The 17,781-nt window shown below is 38.7% G+C and overlaps 3 protein-coding genes across 6 annotated transcripts; 1 reads left to right on the forward strand and 2 right to left on the reverse strand.

The window, feature by feature from the left end:
* Positions 1–315: 315 nt before the first annotated feature.
* On the reverse strand, positions 316–4,559 carry LOC106368834 (receptor-like serine/threonine-protein kinase ALE2). Of its 3 annotated transcripts, XR_002654392.2 has the most exons (9): positions 4,193–4,559; positions 3,578–3,685; positions 3,417–3,509; positions 2,879–3,247; positions 2,546–2,803; positions 2,084–2,473; positions 1,770–1,995; positions 905–1,666; positions 316–791 (listed from the first exon to the last, which is right to left on the reverse strand). XR_002654392.2 is itself a non-coding variant. In XM_013808892.3 (8 exons), exons 1-8 carry the CDS (start codon positions 4,260–4,262, stop codon positions 970–972), a joined length of 2,208 nt encoding a protein of 735 aa, XP_013664346.2. In that variant the 5' UTR covers positions 4,263–4,559; the 3' UTR covers positions 316–969. The 3 variants fall into 3 exon arrangements, 2 of the variants coding, with proteins under 2 accessions (XP_013664346.2, XP_013664345.2); XM_013808892.3 differs by having other exon boundaries at positions 316–1,666; positions 3,578–3,682; XM_013808891.3 differs by having other exon boundaries at positions 316–1,666.
* A 235-nt stretch (positions 4,560–4,794) lies between these two features.
* LOC106368838 lies at positions 4,795–6,516 on the reverse strand. Its single transcript, XM_013808902.3, has 3 exons — positions 6,037–6,516; positions 5,779–5,865; positions 4,795–5,688 (listed from the first exon to the last, which is right to left on the reverse strand). The coding sequence occupies exons 1-3, from the start codon at positions 6,334–6,336 to the stop codon at positions 4,990–4,992; spliced, it is 1,086 nt and encodes a 361-aa protein (XP_013664356.1). The 5' UTR covers positions 6,337–6,516; the 3' UTR covers positions 4,795–4,989.
* Positions 6,517–8,007: 1,491 nt separating this feature from the next.
* On the forward strand, positions 8,008–13,670 carry LOC106368832. 2 transcript variants are annotated; one of them, XM_022692431.2, is made up of 19 exons: positions 8,008–8,276; positions 8,453–9,377; positions 9,506–9,706; positions 9,940–10,023; positions 10,238–10,297; positions 10,385–10,429; positions 10,520–10,716; positions 10,814–11,293; positions 11,408–11,498; positions 11,595–11,774; positions 11,860–11,949; positions 12,031–12,093; positions 12,185–12,259; positions 12,342–12,392; positions 12,560–12,637; positions 12,735–12,869; positions 12,932–13,039; positions 13,129–13,194; positions 13,269–13,670. In XM_022692431.2, the coding sequence occupies exons 2-19, from the start codon at positions 8,484–8,486 to the stop codon at positions 13,341–13,343; spliced, it is 2,973 nt and encodes a 990-aa protein (XP_022548152.2). In that variant the 5' UTR covers positions 8,008–8,276; positions 8,453–8,483; the 3' UTR covers positions 13,344–13,670. The 2 variants fall into 2 exon arrangements, with proteins under 2 accessions (XP_022548152.2, XP_013664343.2); XM_013808889.3 differs by having other exon boundaries at positions 8,009–8,265.
* The last annotated feature ends 4,111 nt before the right edge of the window (positions 13,671–17,781 follow it).

The raw sequence follows: 17,781 nt of genomic DNA on the forward strand, positions 1-17,781 counted from the left end.
AGTGTCAGGTCAAAGTGGTTTAACTTAGACCACTACTAGCCTACATTACCTTCCACATTTTTAAGTCGGTGACTGAACCCAAAAAATAAAGAAAAAAGAAGTTGTGATACACTCGCAAGCAAATTGCAAGTTTAAATGTGTTAATTGACCTACAAAAGGATACCACGTGCCACCGTATGGACTATTGTCGGGTTAACAGTTGGACTGTCTTGTTAAATCAAGACATCGTGCTTTAACGGTTCACCCGCCAGAACCGAACTCATTTATCATTATGCTCGTTTAGTTACGGATAGTGTCTGCAAAATCGGCCTATTAAGAGAAGTAACCGAACTAAATCAACATGAATGGACTCAAACCTTAATCTCAACTATCATGAGCGAATGAGCCAGAAACTAAGTTAACAAGCAAATGTTTTAGATAAATTTAGAGAACCCGAAACTAAACAACTATACCAAATGCCAAAAAATATATTCAAAAGGACCTAACTTGACCCTTTAAACTAAAATAGAGAATACAGGATTAGAATTAGGTAACTACTAACTTCACTAGAATAAAAATGAAGAAGCTTTTGCAGCCTTGCAAAAACATACTTTACATATTATTTTTTTTGGGTCAAAATACTTTACATATATATATATATGTATATTATAAAAGCTTAAACCATTAATATACTAATACAAAACTAGGCAACACTAACTTCATTAACCAAAAAATTAACTTCTTTTTTTGGTGGGGAAGAAGAAAAGAGACAGACGTCAGTCAACTACAAACCCTCCCTCCCTGTGCTGTTGCTTTTGCATCCTCGCAAAAACAAACAATTAAATCTATCTGCTGAAAATCTGGAAAACAAAAACAAAAAGAAACTCCTAACCGGAATGTCAAACCAAGCTGGATTAAACCAAACCTGACCATAGCAGCTGAAGAGTTGTGAGCCCTTTTCTTCACTGTACATTTTATGGTTTCTCAGAACTAGTCGCCATTCCCGGACCAGAGATGTCTAGACGATGATGGTCCACCGTGTTCGCTCATGCTTCCTCTCAATCTAAAGAAGTCTCTTCTACTTCTAACTGGCCGTAACGGACCCGACCTGTTTGGTAGAAACATGCCTCCTCTTGGAATGCTCGAAGCAGAGTGAGGCCGGTTCTCCATCTCCTCAAGCGGTCCTGAGCTATAATCCATGGTTATAAACGAAGACCCTTGACCGTACCTTAACCGAGGTGTCAAATTCCACCAGCTGCTATCCGATGGAGCCAGATCGCCTTTGAAGTCTGCAGAGTCCGGCACTGATGACTCCTTCTGGCTGCAATAGTCCCCACCACATGTCTCATCTGCATCGTTGTATATAAGTTTCAGTGCCTGCACCACTTCACCCATGAACGGTCTATGCGAGACCTCTTGGTGGACGCACATGGATGCAATCGCAGCCACTTTCGCCATGTCATCAAAGTCGTAGGTTCCAGCCAATGTGGGGTCAACCAGTTGCTCCAGCCCCTCTCTGTTGGCTAGTAACGGTCTCGCCCACGTCACAAGGTTTTCTTCTCCCGAAGGTTGAGACATGTCAACAGGTTTTCTACCGGTGAGAAGCTCGAGTAGAACCACGCCGTAGCTATAGACATCGCTTTTCACAAGTAGATGACCCGTCATTGCATACTCAGGGGCCACATACCTGCAATCATTTCGATTGTAAGCCCAACAGTTAAGTATCTGTTTTCATCATATAACCATGAGGATAGGTATTCACAGCAAGACAAGTAGAAAGAAAGTTTTACCCAAAGGTCCCCATGACTCGAGTGGAAACATGTTGACTTCCTTCGGTAGCTTCTCTCGCCAGTCCAAAGTCTGAGACCTTTGGGGTAAAGTCATCTTCTAGGAGAACATTGCTGGCCTTGAAATCCCGGTGGATTACTCGGGGATTCGAATCTTCATGGAGATAGGCCAGTCCTCTCGCTGCTCCGAGTGCAATCTTCAACCGCGCATCCCAGTCAAGCGTTCCTTCTATTTCCATAAAACAGGCTTTAGAAGGTGATTCAACGACAAGTGACAGATATTATTAATATGGTGTTTCCAGGATAGAGTATGTCACCGTGCAAGTGGGACTCGATACTCCCATTGTGGACGAGCTCGTAAACCAAGCAGCGTGTACGGCCTTCAATGCATATTCCAATCAGTTTCACAAGATTCCGGTGGTGCAAACGGCTTAGCATTTCGACTTCTGCAATGAATTCACGGTCTCGATTCTGGTTGTCCCTAGTTAGCAGTTTAACTGCAACCTCGGTTCCATCTCCCATGCTGCCGTGATAAACACGACCAAATCCTCCCTCGCCCAAAACCTTCTTGGCACTGAAGTTATCTGTTGCCTTCTCGAGCTCGGAAAGTGTGAAGGTCTTGACGGATAAAGCACATGTCGCCATCGACGACATTAGTGATTCTGATCCCGAGCTTCTGGCGCTACTGGAAAACATAGATCCAGCACCTGCAAAGTGTGTAAAGATTCATGCAGGGAATACACCATGACGCTACAAAAGAAAGTAGCTGAGAAATTTACCAAGCCTTTTGTTAACTGATGGAGGCAATGCAGGGCCAACAGCAGTGGATGACCTCCCAACGTCATTCCACTTCCTGACTATAAACATAGCTCCAGCCAAAACCAGAGCGAGCACGAAACCTGACAAGACAATGATTGCAATCGTTCTAAAACCTATTCCCTGGCTTTTGTTGGCAAAGATTGCAGTGACTGGAAGCCCTCCAGCACTTGCACTTGGAATACCCTCCACAATGTCTCCATATGGTGAAGAAGGAGTTCCTGAAGCGAAGTTAACAAGTTCAAACATAATGGAAAGGGTAAAAAAACTTTTGTTCCAAAGAAATATCAGTTTACCTGGATAACTAATGTGGGTAACCTCATAATCACCAAAGACAGACTCATTTAGAGGCACTTTCTTGTGGCGGAACCTTTGGTAAATAAGGGTGGCCGTAGTTTTGTCGAATTTGTCCCCAAGTGGAACAAGGTTAATATCCACCACTGTTTTCCCTTGGTTCTCACTGTCGGCGCTTGCACCCATTATTTTGACTTGGCTTTGTTCCAAGTATGTTCCAGCAGCAACCTCGATTTCTAACTCGCTGATGGCGGGGAAAATAGAAATAGGCGCGACACTTAGCAGAAGCTGAACTTTCATGGGGAAAACACAACCACAAGGTGAGCCAAAGGGAGTTGGAGTAAGAGGCTCCACGCATGTCTGTTGACAGTCTATCGAAAAGGGAAAAAGCAGAAATGAGAAATTGCTAAACTTATGTATCTATAGAGTGAAGTCCAAATCAATAACATTGGATCTTATTCAAAGAAGAAAACAAAAAAAAGGATTCTTGCCACTAGCAATAGGGCGCAGGATAATGAACAAGAAGCAAAAGGATTTTACCATGTGAGGAAGGTGGAACTGCAGTCACGTTGCGTCTTAAGTGCCAACGACGATGATGGTGATGACCCCTGTGTCTTTGGTTAGGGAGAAGAGCTGAAAGTAGAAAGAAAAAGAGCATTGAGAAAAAGACACTATGTGACTAAAATGATTCCTTTGCTGACCTGGCGAAGGTGCAGGAGCAAGAGATGGATTAGAACGAGGATGAAAAAAGTGAATTTGATGCGATTTTGATCGGGTAAATGGCAAGCTCATAGGAAATAGCCTAGCTGCTGCAGGTGAAAAACAAAGCTGATAAGTCAAGTTATTTTCTTTCTATACATGTCAAGCGTACGTTAAAGATTTTATTTGTTTGCCAAGAGAGATACTCATTAGGTGTGATATTATCGTCACTCTCACGCTTCACAGTCACAGATTCCAAATTCAGAAGAATCGTAAAACAAAAAACCCTTTTGCTTACTTTATACACTATAAAGATAATAATAAAGTAAGTTTCTAGTTTTATCTAATAAACAATTCTAAATTTAGCTCATCTTGCGCTGTCAAGCAAGCAAAATTAAACTTAGGCTCCGAATGGTGACTGCGGTTGAACGGTACGAGACGAGCGGTTTAATTGCAGTGCGATTTTAACAGTTATAAAAATATATAGATATAGAGTATATATAAAGATTTTTGTTACTGCGGAACCGGAAGGATACCAGTTACCATTCGAAGCTATACTTTCTACCTTCCTTCCTAATCTTTTTGTTTTTCACCAAGCAAATGGTACTAGTTCATACCAAAGCATAAGGGAAAGGAGGCGAGAGAATGAACAAGGAGGAGCAGAAGCATCATCGCAAAGTTCCGCATCTTTACCGATACTCTAAAACCACCAACGGAGACACCAAACCTCCGAGCCCACTCCAGAGGCTCTCCGAAACTTATCGTCCAGAATCAGACGTCTAACCATAACTTCCGAGACGTTGATTTTCACAGATCCACCAAATGCGGCTCGAGATCTTCTTCACACAGTGCGGAGCGGAGTTGAACGTTGAGAGTTGGGATCGAGAAAGAGACAAGGAACGAGAGCTTCTTCTCCGGCCAAGGTAGTAGCATAGAGAGAGAGAGAGAGTAAAGTGATTTGGAAGCAGAAGAGAGAGAGAGAAAGTGGGAGAATTTAATGCTAATGGTGTAGGGTAGTGTGTTGCCGTAGTTAGACTCTGCTTCCCACTCGAAAGCGATGATCATGCATCAGCAACCCACAAACGCGCTCTCTCCCGCGCGTGCTCCCTATTCTCCTCGAAACGACTAAACTGGTGGCCGTTTGCGTACCCTTACCGTTTTTTTTGGACCTTTATTGGGCTCATATTTTATCCATGGGCCTTGCTGAATTTTGCTTGGATGATCTGATTGATTATATTAAACCGAACAAACCAAATCTAACAATATATATATTTGTTCGGTCTTTAGATAGTAAATAACACGTCTAAGTTGTAATAACAGCTAATAATGGTGATTTCACTTATCTAAACTCACCCTACAATAATACTTACGAAAAGCTGGCTTCCTAAGGAAGATACAAATTACATTAATGATTTCAATCATTCAGGAAGGTTTCGAAATCGAATGTCACATTGTCTTCAGCTACCGGTTCAGGCAACGGGATAACCAGGCTGGCTTGGTTACAACTGTCCATGAGCCAGCTCTCAACTTCCGACAGTTTGGTCTGCAAGACGTTTTCGTTAGTTCCCGGTTGCTGTTGAACAGTCTCTGCTTGTGAACCCCACTCAGGTAGACGAAACACATCTGCATTGCTCCTCTGACAATAATCAGCAACGTTGAGCTGACAATTGCGTTGTTGAGTGTACATTTGTGGGTTTATTGTTGGAGCCACTAGGGAAGGGGTGGATCGTGAAACTTTAGCAATGGGCCGAGTTCCAGAAGAGGCCACTCGAGACCTTAAGTTACCTATATAAGTACTTCTTCTATCCTTTTGGATGCTCAATGATTGCCTGACTCTATTCCTGCCTCTGTTGACGTTTGGCAGATTAGCAACACGGCTGGATGATGATGAGCAAGGCCGGATCTCAATCTTATTCCTTGGCCAAGTGTTTTGGGATAACCGGATGATACTCTGAGCCAGAGACACTGTAGCCTGAGCTGGATGGGTCCTGAAGTATTCGCGTTGAGTAATCCATGTCTTGTCTTTATCATTAGCATGACAATGATCTATGCTGGAGACGGCGGCACACCAGTATGGACAAGGAGCAGGGATGTCACACACATAACAGTGACACTTCAACGGAAGATAAATTAATAAATAAAAAAGGATTAGCCAAGGAAATAAATAACTGCATATTAGGGAAGCTTATAGAAGATGGTTTACCATGTCGCAGTAACTCTCATGTGATGTTGAGTTGAATGAGTACTTAGCACACGAGTGTCGCGGGTGAGGGAAATCTCTACACGCAACCTACGAAACAAAGATTTTGGCTTTTGATATTAGGGAGAAAACTTAGTATACAAATACAACACATCAAAAATAAATGGAATGATTAATAAACAATTACACAAAAGAGTTCAATTACATCTAATCCTAAAAGAAAAGAAGGAATTCAAAGACTATGGCATTCGAACTCGGTACCTCACCCTTTTGCCCCACTACAAGCACCTCCTCGTCATCATTACAATCAGCTTCAGCTTCAACTGCAGGACTTGTCTTGTCGGGATCACAGTCCAAAATCACACAATCTTCGTCTCCTTCATCCTCCAAAGCTGCTCGAGTCGAAGAATTTAGCTGAGAATCAACGCTGCCTTCCACCTCAGAGACCACCTCGACTACATCGTCGCTGTCGGAGTTGGCCTTGTTTAGCCAGTTCAAGTAGTCTCGGTCGACCTCGTCGTCTGAACTAACATCCACAACTACATGATTCTCCGAACCCATTAGGAACACCAGATTTCAGAAATTTGGCAGAACAAGTAAACAAAATGGGCTTCACTTTCACATGAATGACCCAGAAAAATTCTTAGTGTGTCATCGAAAATGGAGCAAATTAGGGTTTGGAGACAAAAGCCGAAATTGAGTGAGGTAACCACGACCTCCCTCAATCTCTCTTCAGACGACGATAGGTGAATAAAGCATGACCATCTTTTCCCTTTAATTGGGCCAGGCCCATCAAATCCGGGTCAACACAGCCCAAATAATGCATACAATATAGTAACACATTACATGGCTGTTTTATATTATACGCGAGTCATCGCTTACAGGAGGACGTGGTAGCTGTTTCAACTTTCATGATATTTCTTTATTCAAGTCAAAGGGATCTTCTTAAGAGTCAAATCCAACGGCTGAAATCTAAGGGCTAATGTTCCGCGTAAGAGAGACATCTTAACTAACCAATACATCGTCAACCGTCGAGTTCGGTAAAGCGCCATCGCACGTTCAAAGTCAATCCAACTTTTCAATATTTATAAGCTTACCACCTTCAACTTTTAGTTTTTCACTAATTGGTGACCATATTTTAACTGTGTCAGTTTTGTCCAACACTGATACATCGACCGGTTTGTAATATTCCGTTGGTCTTTTGATGAATGCATAATATTTACCGAGAGAAAATTTAGCTTTTCTAATTTGGATATTAGGTTATAAGTGCACCAGTTTTTTTACTATTACTATCAAAAGATTTTTCCATTGTGAATTGGTCTGTCTAAAGACATTCAATATAATATAGTTACATAGTATGGATGAGTACATACTGACGTTCTCTTCAGTCCCATTTCAAATTACTGTATAAAGTTTTTTCTATTTAAAAAAAAAATTGATTAATTTTTTTTTAATGTCTGCCTAAGAGTACTTGCTTGGGTATGTATTTGAATAATATTACAAGGTGACAAATTCTGGGAGAACATTTAACCAATAATATGTCTTTTAAATGAACAAAAGAGTTTTGAGCATTTTAGAAAAGTTCTATCTATGTCTTTATATTATATATTTGTTTGCATTACATACAATTGTATCACATCAATTTCTAATATAACAAATCATTATATACGGTTTTTTAATAAAATACATCATATAAATTTTATTTATACGATTTAGTTGTAGTATATACACATATCATTGTTTTGTATATCATTTTATTTTTGTGGCAGATCTCTTTTTTTATATGGTGCGACTATAATCTTGTAGCGTTTTAGATGTCATTTTATCTAATATTAAAAATCATATGAGAAATATATTCTTAACCATTTGAGGGTTATTTAAAGAAACTGTTATATTTTGTCATACCAATAAATACCTGTTCATTTCTTGCAATTTTGCTGTTAACTTAATTAAATTTTAATGTGGTAGATTTATCATGTTGTAAGTAGAAAAAACAAGTCTATCTATCTTTTGCCAAAAAGTAGATAAAAACAAGTGAAATTTACATAATGAATAATGTTTGGGGGTGTATGTAATGTATGCTCAAAACATGAAGGCCACGTTTTAAGAGTAGAAACAAAAAGGAAAAGATGAGCTGTTGTTGTCATTCTCCTGATATCAAGTATAACCTCCCTTTTTGCGTATAATTCTATATTTAGATACAATCTTTTTTACATAGTCATTTTCTCCCCCCCCCAACCCCACAGACAAAAAGGAGGAAGAAGAAGAAGAAGAAGAAGATTCATTTCCATTTTTGTTCGGTCAAATAATCTCTCTCTCTCGAATCCTCACGCCGCGCATTCATTTCGTTCCCTCCATAAAATCACAATCCAACCTTCCGTTACAAGTTTGATTCCCTTTTTCGGATTCACATGTTTGAAATTTTTCATCAAATTAATTAAAAAAAAAACAATTCCCCAGAAGGAGCATTGATTGATTTCGCTGGAGGAGGTATTGCTGTGGTGATCATCGTCGTTTGATTCTGAGTCTCTTTTCAATTCGCATATATAGCTGTAGCCTTGAACTGTTTTCGATTTCAACTCAATTCGAAAATTAGGGTTTCGTTTTCAAAAAAAAAGATCAGCTTCCTAGTTTGTTGATGTTAATGTTTTTTTTCTTTTTATTTAAATTTTTTTAGCAAATATCTGAAGATATGCTAGCTATTATTGATGGTGTCTGAGAGGTGTTGTGTGAAGCCGAGTTCTAATACGGATATGAAGGGGGGAGACGTGTTGGCAGTTCACCGGGGAGATGGGAATACGGATGATCTTTTAAGATACCCCAAGAAGACGGATGTGGACGATGAATGTAAAAGTGAGGTCTTTAGGGAAGGAGATGACCACAATGCTTTGGAGATGATTCATCAAGTTGAAGAAGAAGTGGGTACAACCCTGAGGGGACAGCTTGTGGTGGAAACAGAAACGAGACATGAGTCTCCAAAGCAGTGGGTAAATAGGGATGAAGAAGAACAAGCGGTGCTGTTGGAGAGAGATAATGAAGAATCGGCTTCAGGTTCACCTGAGAGGGACGACGACGACGACCCAAATACTGTTGGTAGAGAGATTAAAGAACTTGATATAAAAGTGGCAAATGGTCATCTGGAGGTGGTTGGAACTGAAGAAGATACAGGGAGGGATGAGAACAGGGTGTTGGGAAAGGGCGGTGAAGATAGTACGAGTCCGATGCTGATGGCAAAAGATGATGAACCGCAGAGTCTTAGATCTGAGACACAAACTGATGACACAGTTGTTACAGGAGAGCAAGACTCTCCCTCATGTGCTTCTTCGGATGCAGTTAAAGCAGCTGGAGAGACATTTCAAAACGTATACTTTAGTGGACCGGTCTTACCACAGTCGCCTTCGCTAGGACATAAGCACTCCCAAAGTGAGATGGAGACTCCAGGACACAGGCGCACGAATAGTTTCCAGAGACTAAAAACTCAGATGCATAAGGCTTGGCGTGGGGTCAGCAATCTACGTGAGGATAATCGGCCCACTTTCAATCCTGAGGTCTTAGCAAACCAAAAAAGACAGTGGTACCAGCTCCACTCTTCAAAAGCTCTGGTATTTAATCTCTCTAGGGTGTACCTTTGACACTTTTGTTTTGGCCCCTTCCCCTTGATCGTCTAAAGCCTTCTGCTCTGGTATAGCACATTAGCTGACTAATGTTTTAATTTGATAAACACTCCCAGGACCAAACAAAATATAAGGAGCCGACCTCACTATTTGAACATTTTATCATTGTGGGGCTTCATCCGGAAACTGAGTTGAAGCCAGTTGAGGAGGCCTTCCGTAGAAGGAAGAAATGGGAGATGGAGATGTCAAGGTATGAAGTGGCTGACTACAGAATACTCCGCCACCGTGGGCCTCAGTTTCCAATATTGGAGCCACAGGTTTGTGCTTACTCTTTGACTTCTCATAGTTTTGGGCATGCTTATATCTGTAACATGACACACCTATTCTGAGTTTTTTTGGCTCATTGTCTACTTTGTTTGCCACTCTTCTATTCATGTCTAATACATTCTCGCTTGCGGCTTCTATTATATAGATAGATGTCTCTGTTCTGCTCCATGGCTGATTTAGTTGGTTTATTTCTTTTCTTTATCTACTTTTATTTTATGCGCAGATACTTTTTAAATACCCTCCTGGGAAGAAGGTGGCAATGCGTCCAAAAGATCTAGCAACTTTCTGCTTTCCTGGTGGGGTCAAGGTATGATATGTTTGCTCTGTGTCTTTTTATATCTATTTAATGACCATCAATTTGCGTTGGTATATTATTAGTTAAGAGATATATCAGTTATTTCGAAAATTTACACAGAATTGATTCATGCTGCTGGTAACAATATATGCGGCGTTAGTTGGGATTATTATTCTGTGATTTATGCAGCAACTAAGACTGTCGAAAATGTGATTTTTCGTAACAGGCACGACTTTTGGAGAGGACCCCATCTCTCAGTGATCTAAATGAGCTTGTGTATGGACAGGTCCGAAAATAATTCTAAATATGTGTCTGAGCTTCTGTAATTCATCTATGTTGTTTGAATATAATGATACTTTTGAATTTACTGCAGGAACATTTAGGCAAAGATGATTCATCGTTCATATTTTCATTCAAGGTAATCTATCTTTTCTTCATGCCCCTTGACTGCTTTCGTGTTAGCCATGTAAAAAAACTTACATGAGGCACTCAAAATTCTCTCTGTCAGGTAGCAGATGATGCGACATTGTATGGTGTTTGTTTACATGTCTCGGAGATTGTTCAAAGACCTCCTGGTGTTTTAAGCACTGCGTCACCATTGCATTCATCTGGAGGAGGCAGTCGGTTTTTGGTTTCTGCACCTCGATGCTATTGCTTGCTGACCAGAGTTCCTTTTTTTGAGCTACACTTTGAGATGTTAAACAGGTACAAAAGATGTCCATACTCTTATTAGTGGCTTTTCCTTGCATTGATTAGAGATCGAAGAACTTGAAAACTGATGGTGTTTTACTTGCTGATGCAGTATGATCGCACAAGAGCGCCTAAAACGGATAACAGATTTTGTTAGTGAGATGTCTCTCGCTGCTGCATGCCATAGTCCATCAGTTTCCAGAATGAATGGCTGTGTTTCTTCACCTCGTAGTAACCCTGATAATTGGATGGCTTCTGCAATACCTGTGGATGGTGTCATGGCACTCACGGCCGCTGCTGCTGGATTGATATCTGATAGTGACATTGCGAACTTTGCAGAACCGCAATCTCCAGATAGTGTCGTCACCAGTGATGCTTCAGATGTAAGTCATATCAAGGAAATAGAAAGAGATGGGAGGAAAGTTTTTCATTGCTACGATGATAGTTCTTCTGAAGTATCTGAGAACCACTTGGATACCCCCGAAAGAAGGTTTCAAAGCTTTGAGAAAGGCCATGATTCTCCGGAGATTACATGTACCGATCCTAGGACCCAGCCGATAGAGCATGTTGAAAGCTGTGAGTCCGTGTTCAGGTAAGCTAACACAATTGCTATCCAACAAAAATTGATCTAATCTCTTCTTACCTCCCGGATTTTGTATTTCAAGTAGTGTTATAATTTCAGATTTTACCTTTTTATATATGGCAGTTCAGCTAGAAGTGTGATGTCAGATGAGGTTGATGATATATCGAACAGCGAAAATGATTTCGGAGATGATTTAATTCTGGAATGGGCTAAGGTAAGGAGATCACTAGTAGTTTAACCATTTAGTTGCTCTATTGCCTAAATGTTCGTTGTTCTCATATACTGTTATATGGTTATCTCACCTTGATAGGAACATAACAATGATGCGTTACAACTAATCTGCGGCTACCATTCATTGGCAATTCCTTCCCGTGGAAGTGAAGTAGTTTTCCAGCCGCTGGAACATTTACAATCCATCGAGTATACACGGCCACCTGTTTCAGCTCTTGGATTGTCGGAAGAATGCATTTGCTCTTCTGATTCTTCCGGGGTATACTTTATATCCGAAACTATCCTTTTCTAGTCTTTCCTTTAATTTGTAATCTCATCTCATTTTTACTTATTCTTTGCCAAAGATAAATGCGAGGTTGGCAGCTGCTGAGGAGGCCATGGGTCTATCAATGTGGACAACGGCAACAGTTTGCCGTATTCTCTCTCTTGAAACTGTACGGAATCTATTTTTTGCGTTGGATGCAATGCAACTCTTCTTTGTGCCTTGAGTTAACAAAGTATTTTCTTCCTTCCAGATTTTGTCACTCCTTTCCGGAGTTTTATTAGAGAAGCAAATTGTGGTAATCTGCCCAAATCTGGTTAGTTAAATCTATCCTCTTATCCATTTTCAGTCCCTTGAGGAGATTTAAATGAAAATTTGTCAGCTAGACTAACCACTGAATAATGCAGGGTGTTTTGTCAGCTATAGTACTGTCTCTCGTCCCAATGATTCGGCCGTTTCAGTGGCAGAGTTTACTGCTTCCGGTAAGTACCACATCTCTAGAAAAACAATGGACCACATCAAACTGGGTGTTTCCTTATTGTAACTTCTCTCTGTCGTCTTCAGGTTCTGCCTGGAAGGATGTCTGATTTCCTCGAAGCACCCGTTCCTTTCCTCGTAAGTTTATTTTTTCATATGAAGTAACTCGTGCCGTGCCTTTAATAGCTAGTTAGATGATAACTTATTCTGAGGATTTGAGAATGTTCATGTTGTTTGGATCGTAAATCATGAGCTATATATGTTTTCTTGTTGGTCACACGGTCTCAATTTACACCACGTGGCAGGTCGGAATACACAGTAAACCTACAGATTGGAAAGTCAAGACGTCTAATCTTGTTCTAGTTAACATCCTCGGCAATCAGGTTTGGTGGCCTTACCATGAAAGTCTCTTGTTTCTTTCTTTCTGTCAAGTAAAATCGACAACTCTCGAGGCATGTAACGTTAACTTTGCTTCTTCAGGTGAAAGTATGTAACATGCCAACATTGCCTCAGCGTAGAGAACTTATGGCTCAGTTGACTCCAATCCATGCCGCACTGGCTCACTATAGCTCGACTGCTAGAAAACACCCGGTTTATAAATGCAGTGAAGTACAAGTAAGTAGTATATTTTGTATTTACTTGAATCCGATTTGATATTGACCGAATGTTCTTCTCAGGCAGAAGCTGCGACTAAATTCTTGAGAGTAATGAGAGATTACATGGAGTCTCTTTGCTCAGACTTACACTCTCACACCATAACAAGTGTTCAATCCAATAGCGACAGGGTACTAGCGACTCTCCTCAAAAGCGTAACAAGAATTACTACTTCCACTCTAGTCTCTCAGTAACTATATATACAATTTGTCTTTCTCAGGTTTCTCTACTTCTAAAGGACAGTTTTATCGATTCATTTCCTGGTAGAGACCGACCCTTCATTAAGGTACAGTATCTAAGCTTCAGTTTCTGATATTCTCAATGGAATCCAGAACTTTATTGTTGTTGTGGGTTTTGTAGTTATTAGTAGACACACAACTATTTAGCGTTCTGTCAGACTCACGGCTATCGAGCTTTGAGAACGAGCGTCTCTAAAGCTCATTTTGCCATCAACTTTATACAAAACACAAACTGAAGAAACCAACCAAAGTCAAATTCATACGAAGAGGCAAAAGAGGATACCTTCAACTACCCTTTACACTCGCAAGACATCACAGGTGCTTGTTGTGTCTCTGGATCTCTTGATAATTTTTTTATATCATTAACAAACTAAACTTGTTTGAAAGCTTGCTTCCTGCTCTTTGTAAATTAACCACCGCTCAATAGGAGCTTTTGTTTGTTGAAGTTGTACAGAACACTTGAAAACCCTTTTTACTTATTTCAAGTGCCTGATTTTGATATGTTTCAGAACTATTCTCACTATTGCACTTCTTGCTGTTTTTCTTTATGTATAGACAGACATTCTACGGTTTGGATTATTGAGGCATTTAAATGCTACGTTTGGATACAATTTTAGTCTTCTATAAACAATCTGAATGCAGTTAATTTCAAATAAAATTAATTTAAACTTCAAAAGCGATTCTACAGCTCCAGAAAACAACTGATTTTGAGATCAAAACGCACCTAAAATGCATTTCCGGCATAAAGTAAGTTGTTTCCATTTTTCTAATGTGACATGATATGTGATGATCATTTATACAGAGCAAGAAATTGTAGACGAGTAAAGTGCTTGGAAACTCTCTTTTAAGTTATTTTTTACGTCACCTCTTCTTCTTCATCATCCGATTTAGCGAAGATGGCCTCAGGCTGGGTCTGAGAGTAAGCAGGTGCAATAAACTTAGGATCTTTAACAGCAACCTCTGCGTATTTCAATATCGCTTCTCTTGGATCTTTCTCCATCCACGTCTCTTTTATCATCCCACCTTGCTGCAATGCAAAACACGCACGAAATAATTTCAATATAATACTACAATAACACTCATAACTCTAGTCGAACAACTTGATCAAGATACTGAAGAGCCTTTACCGTGGTTATGTAAATGATGCATGTAGTCTAGTGGTTGTGCCCTTCTTCATTGTGTTCAAAGTACATAGTTTGGCTCCACCGTGGCACAATATTAATTTTTGCTTTAGGCAGTCATTTACACTGGGCCGGGCCTGCTTATTCAGGATTGAGTTCGGATTTAGCACAACTATTTTTTTTTTTAAAGGAAAACGACATATTTCCACACCAGAAGTTTCATATAGTAACAGTTCCACACAATCTTTCAACCTCGTCTTAATTGCACATATATAGAAGTTGTACAACCTATTTTCCCACAATGTCAAAGTTCGAAACCGGAACCCAAATGGCTTCGGTTATTCATCAATTTAGTGGTTCAGAAGAGGTAACCAAACCGAAAGACATAAAATAACCCGACCAAAGATCATATTTTAACCCGGTTGGAATCCAGTTTTAAAAACCCCCAATTATACGAACCCTAAAAACGAACCCAGAAGCTCTCTCCTTCAGCTGGTGAAAATCGAAAATGAGCAACGAAAGTGGAGCTTCGTCAGGGCATCAGGTGTTCGAAGAAGAGGAACAGTGGTCGGTGTGCCGAAGAGATGCTGGTGTGGCGAATCGTGGTAGAAAGAAAGTCTGAAGCTAATCCTTATTGGCGATATTACGATTTCGCCACACCAGCATATGCACAACGGTAATATCGCCGATAAGGATTAGCTTCAGACTTTGACATTCTTGCTACCACGATTTCGCCACACCAGCATCTCTTCGGCACACCGACCACTGTTCCTCTTCTTCGAACACCTGATGCCCTGACGAAGCTCCACTTTCGTTGCTCATTTTCGATTTTCACCAGCTGAAGGAGAGAGCTTCTGGGTTCGTTTTTAGGGTTCGTATAATTGGGGGTTTTTAAAACTGGATTCCAACCGGGTTAAAATATGATCTTTGGTCGGGTTATTTTATGTCTTTCGGTTTGGTTACCTCTTCTGAACCACTAAATTGATGAATAACCGAAGCCATGTGGGTTCGGGTTTCGAACTTTGACATTGTGGGGAAATAGGATGTACAACTTCTATATATATGTGCAATTAAGACGAGGTTGAAAGATCGTGTGAAACTGTTACTATATGAAACTTCTGGTATGGAAATATGTCGTTTTCCCAAAAAAAAATTAAAATTTTCAGGTTTTTTAGATATTCATTCGGATGGATTCGAGTTCTGTTCAGATAAAAACCATAACCCAAAGTAACATAAAACAAGTTACATTCAGAATTTATGTCGGATTCGGTTTGGTTAGAATTTATTTTTATTGGGTCCGATTTGGTACTGGTTCGGTTTCGGTTTATTTATCCATTCCTAGGTGGTGTTAAATTTACCGGGAACCTTGTGAATCTAATTGAAAATTCCCTAAATTAATTGACTAATTTTTGAAAATTGATGTTTTCCAAATTTTAAAAGTTCCTTATAATGTTTTAAGCTTTCATTAAATCTTTTTAGTGCAATCATATGGAGCAATTCTCTCACTAAAATTAATAATATAAAAATGATATTTAAAACTTGGTCCTAACTAATTGATATTTAGGTGGGATTGATCGGGGTTTGATATGATCAATCTCGACATGGAAATGAGATATTTAATAATGAAAATAAGATGGTGGAGGAAAAAAACGACATTACCAAAATTTAGGTGAAATTCAAAAATCATGATTCGGTGCTATCAGTTGCTTTGTCCGCCAAGTACAACTAGGAGAAGCTAGTGTTCACGTATTTCTGTCATTTAAGTTCTAGTTTTGATCAAAAAAAAAAAGGTTCTAGTTTTGTTATTCAAAGTAATTTTTGCTTATTTTTAGATTGTACTTTAAAATTTAAAGTTGTAGATAATGTCCTTATATAATGTCATTTCTTATAATGGTTTGTTTAGGCACTCCAAATTAGAAAGTTCTTAAATTTCAACCAATAGAAGAAACGTACCAGCTTCTACACTACAAGTAAAACCATTATTCATAAATCGTCATAGAATAATACAATTTTCGATTGTAGAGTCGATTGTAGAGTGTTATCATCTAATGTTTTCTCATAAGTTGTAATATAAGAACTAGAGTTTGCGGGTGTTGGTTTTTATATTCTTATAAATTAATATTTATTTTCATAATTAATACTATATATTTTAGATATGTCGATGTATAACTAATTGTATTTACAAGATTCAGATTGAATTGAATACCGTAGTTATTTTTGAAAAAAATATTATGAATTTGTTTCAGATACATTAGTTATTTGGATATTTTTAGGTTTCTATACATTAGAACAAAACTATCTAAACCCGTGAGGACCCAACTCGAAACGCACACATAAATTTATAATATCCAAACAGATCTAATTTCAAAATCCAAAAGGTTCGATATTCGAAAGAAACAACCCGTACCTGAATGAGTACACGAATGTCCATGCCTAACTGATTATGTAAACAAATAAAAATAAAAATATGTTTTTGTAGTAAAATAATTATATGGTGTGAAAAATTAAGTGATAATATATGTAATACATATTTATTATTTTGATTTAAGTTATTATTTTTCACATAAATTATGTTTTTGAATGATGAGTTTGGCTATGTAGTTTTCAACCGATTAAAACTAAAGATATATTCCCTCTGTTCCCGAAAGTAAAATTTTCTAAAGTGTTCACGCTTATTAAGAATTCAATAAATGTTTATAATTTAATTTTTCTTTTACTTTATTGTACACTTTCCAATTACTTTTCACCAATGAAATTTAATCAATTCAAATATTTTTATTTAATATTTCTTAAAAGTATAAAAAATACCTTAAACATATATAAAAACTATCTTTGTGGAACAAGTAATAAATCTAAAACATCTTACTTTCGGGAACGAAAGGAGTATTTTTTTTAGTAAAACAGACTAAACCGAAGTTTAGCCATATGCAGAACCCGATTATTATACATTTTTTATTTTTATAATTGGTACAAAATTGATGTTGATTAACTATAGAATAAAAATGTGTGCTATTATTATTATGGTAATATAATTAATTAAAGAGTTAAACCGACTGAAACATGAAATGACAATTAATATAATAATTTGTTGAAAGGAATGTTAGTTTTATTTGTTCTTTAGTTTGAATAATATATTCACACGTGTTCTCTCTCGAGTTCCTCTCAGCACCGTTGCGTTTCTCAGGGTTTTGAGGCGCTGCTATCTTCCGCTCACGCTGAAAATCATTGCCATCTCTCCATAATTATTTTTTTTTTAACAAAAACATGTTAAATTCGGATCTATTAAAGATACATATTTAACCTCCGGGTGGAGGTATGTCTCATAGATAGACTTTCTTCTGGATATAACCAAGGTTCTCTGTATTGAGTTTATTTCCCTCAAGCGCCACTAGACTATCACCACTGGTTATCTTTCCGTAATTATTCCAAGGAGAATTTAAAAAGAAACTAAAAAGGAAAATAAGAGCCAAAATTCCAGTTTTTGGAAGGTGAGTCCGAAAATCTTTTGCCTTG

This window comes from Brassica napus, chromosome A9 (assembly GCF_020379485.1).
Source record: "Brassica napus cultivar Da-Ae chromosome A9, Da-Ae, whole genome shotgun sequence".
Lineage (NCBI taxonomy): Eukaryota > Viridiplantae > Streptophyta > Magnoliopsida > Brassicales > Brassicaceae > Brassica > Brassica napus.

What these genes read in the sequence shown, in the direction of transcription:
- LOC106368834 (XM_013808891.3), bottom strand. Translation starts at nt 4,262, where the DNA reads ATGCGGAACTTTGCGATGATGCTTCTGCTCCTCCTTGTTCATTCTCTC. An exon ending in TGCTCCTGCACCTTCGCCAG is followed by an intron (nt 3,510 to 3,577) that starts GTCAGCAAAGGA and finishes TTCTACTTTCAG; the next exon opens with CTCTTCTCCCTAACCAAAGA. An exon ending in ATCAGTTAACAAAAGGCTTG is followed by an intron (nt 2,474 to 2,545) that starts GTAAATTTCTCA and finishes CACACTTTGCAG; the next exon opens with GTGCTGGATCTATGTTTTCC.
- LOC106368838 (XM_013808902.3), bottom strand. Translation starts at nt 6,336, where the DNA reads ATGGGTTCGGAGAATCATGTAGTTGTGGATGTTAGTTCAGACGACGAG. An exon ending in TAGTGGGGCAAAAGGGTGAG is followed by an intron (nt 5,866 to 6,036) that starts GTACCGAGTTCG and finishes TTTGTTTCGTAG; the next exon opens with GTTGCGTGTAGAGATTTCCC. An exon ending in ATGAGAGTTACTGCGACATG is followed by an intron (nt 5,689 to 5,778) that starts GTAAACCATCTT and finishes CTTCCGTTGAAG; the next exon opens with TGTCACTGTTATGTGTGTGA.
- LOC106368832 (XM_022692431.2), top strand. Translation starts at nt 8,484, where the DNA reads ATGGTGTCTGAGAGGTGTTGTGTGAAGCCGAGTTCTAATACGGATATG. An exon ending in TTAACATCCTCGGCAATCAG is followed by an intron (nt 12,638 to 12,734) that starts GTTTGGTGGCCT and finishes TTGCTTCTTCAG; the next exon opens with GTGAAAGTATGTAACATGCC. An exon ending in GAGACCGACCCTTCATTAAG is followed by an intron (nt 13,195 to 13,268) that starts GTACAGTATCTA and finishes TGGGTTTTGTAG; the next exon opens with TTATTAGTAGACACACAACT.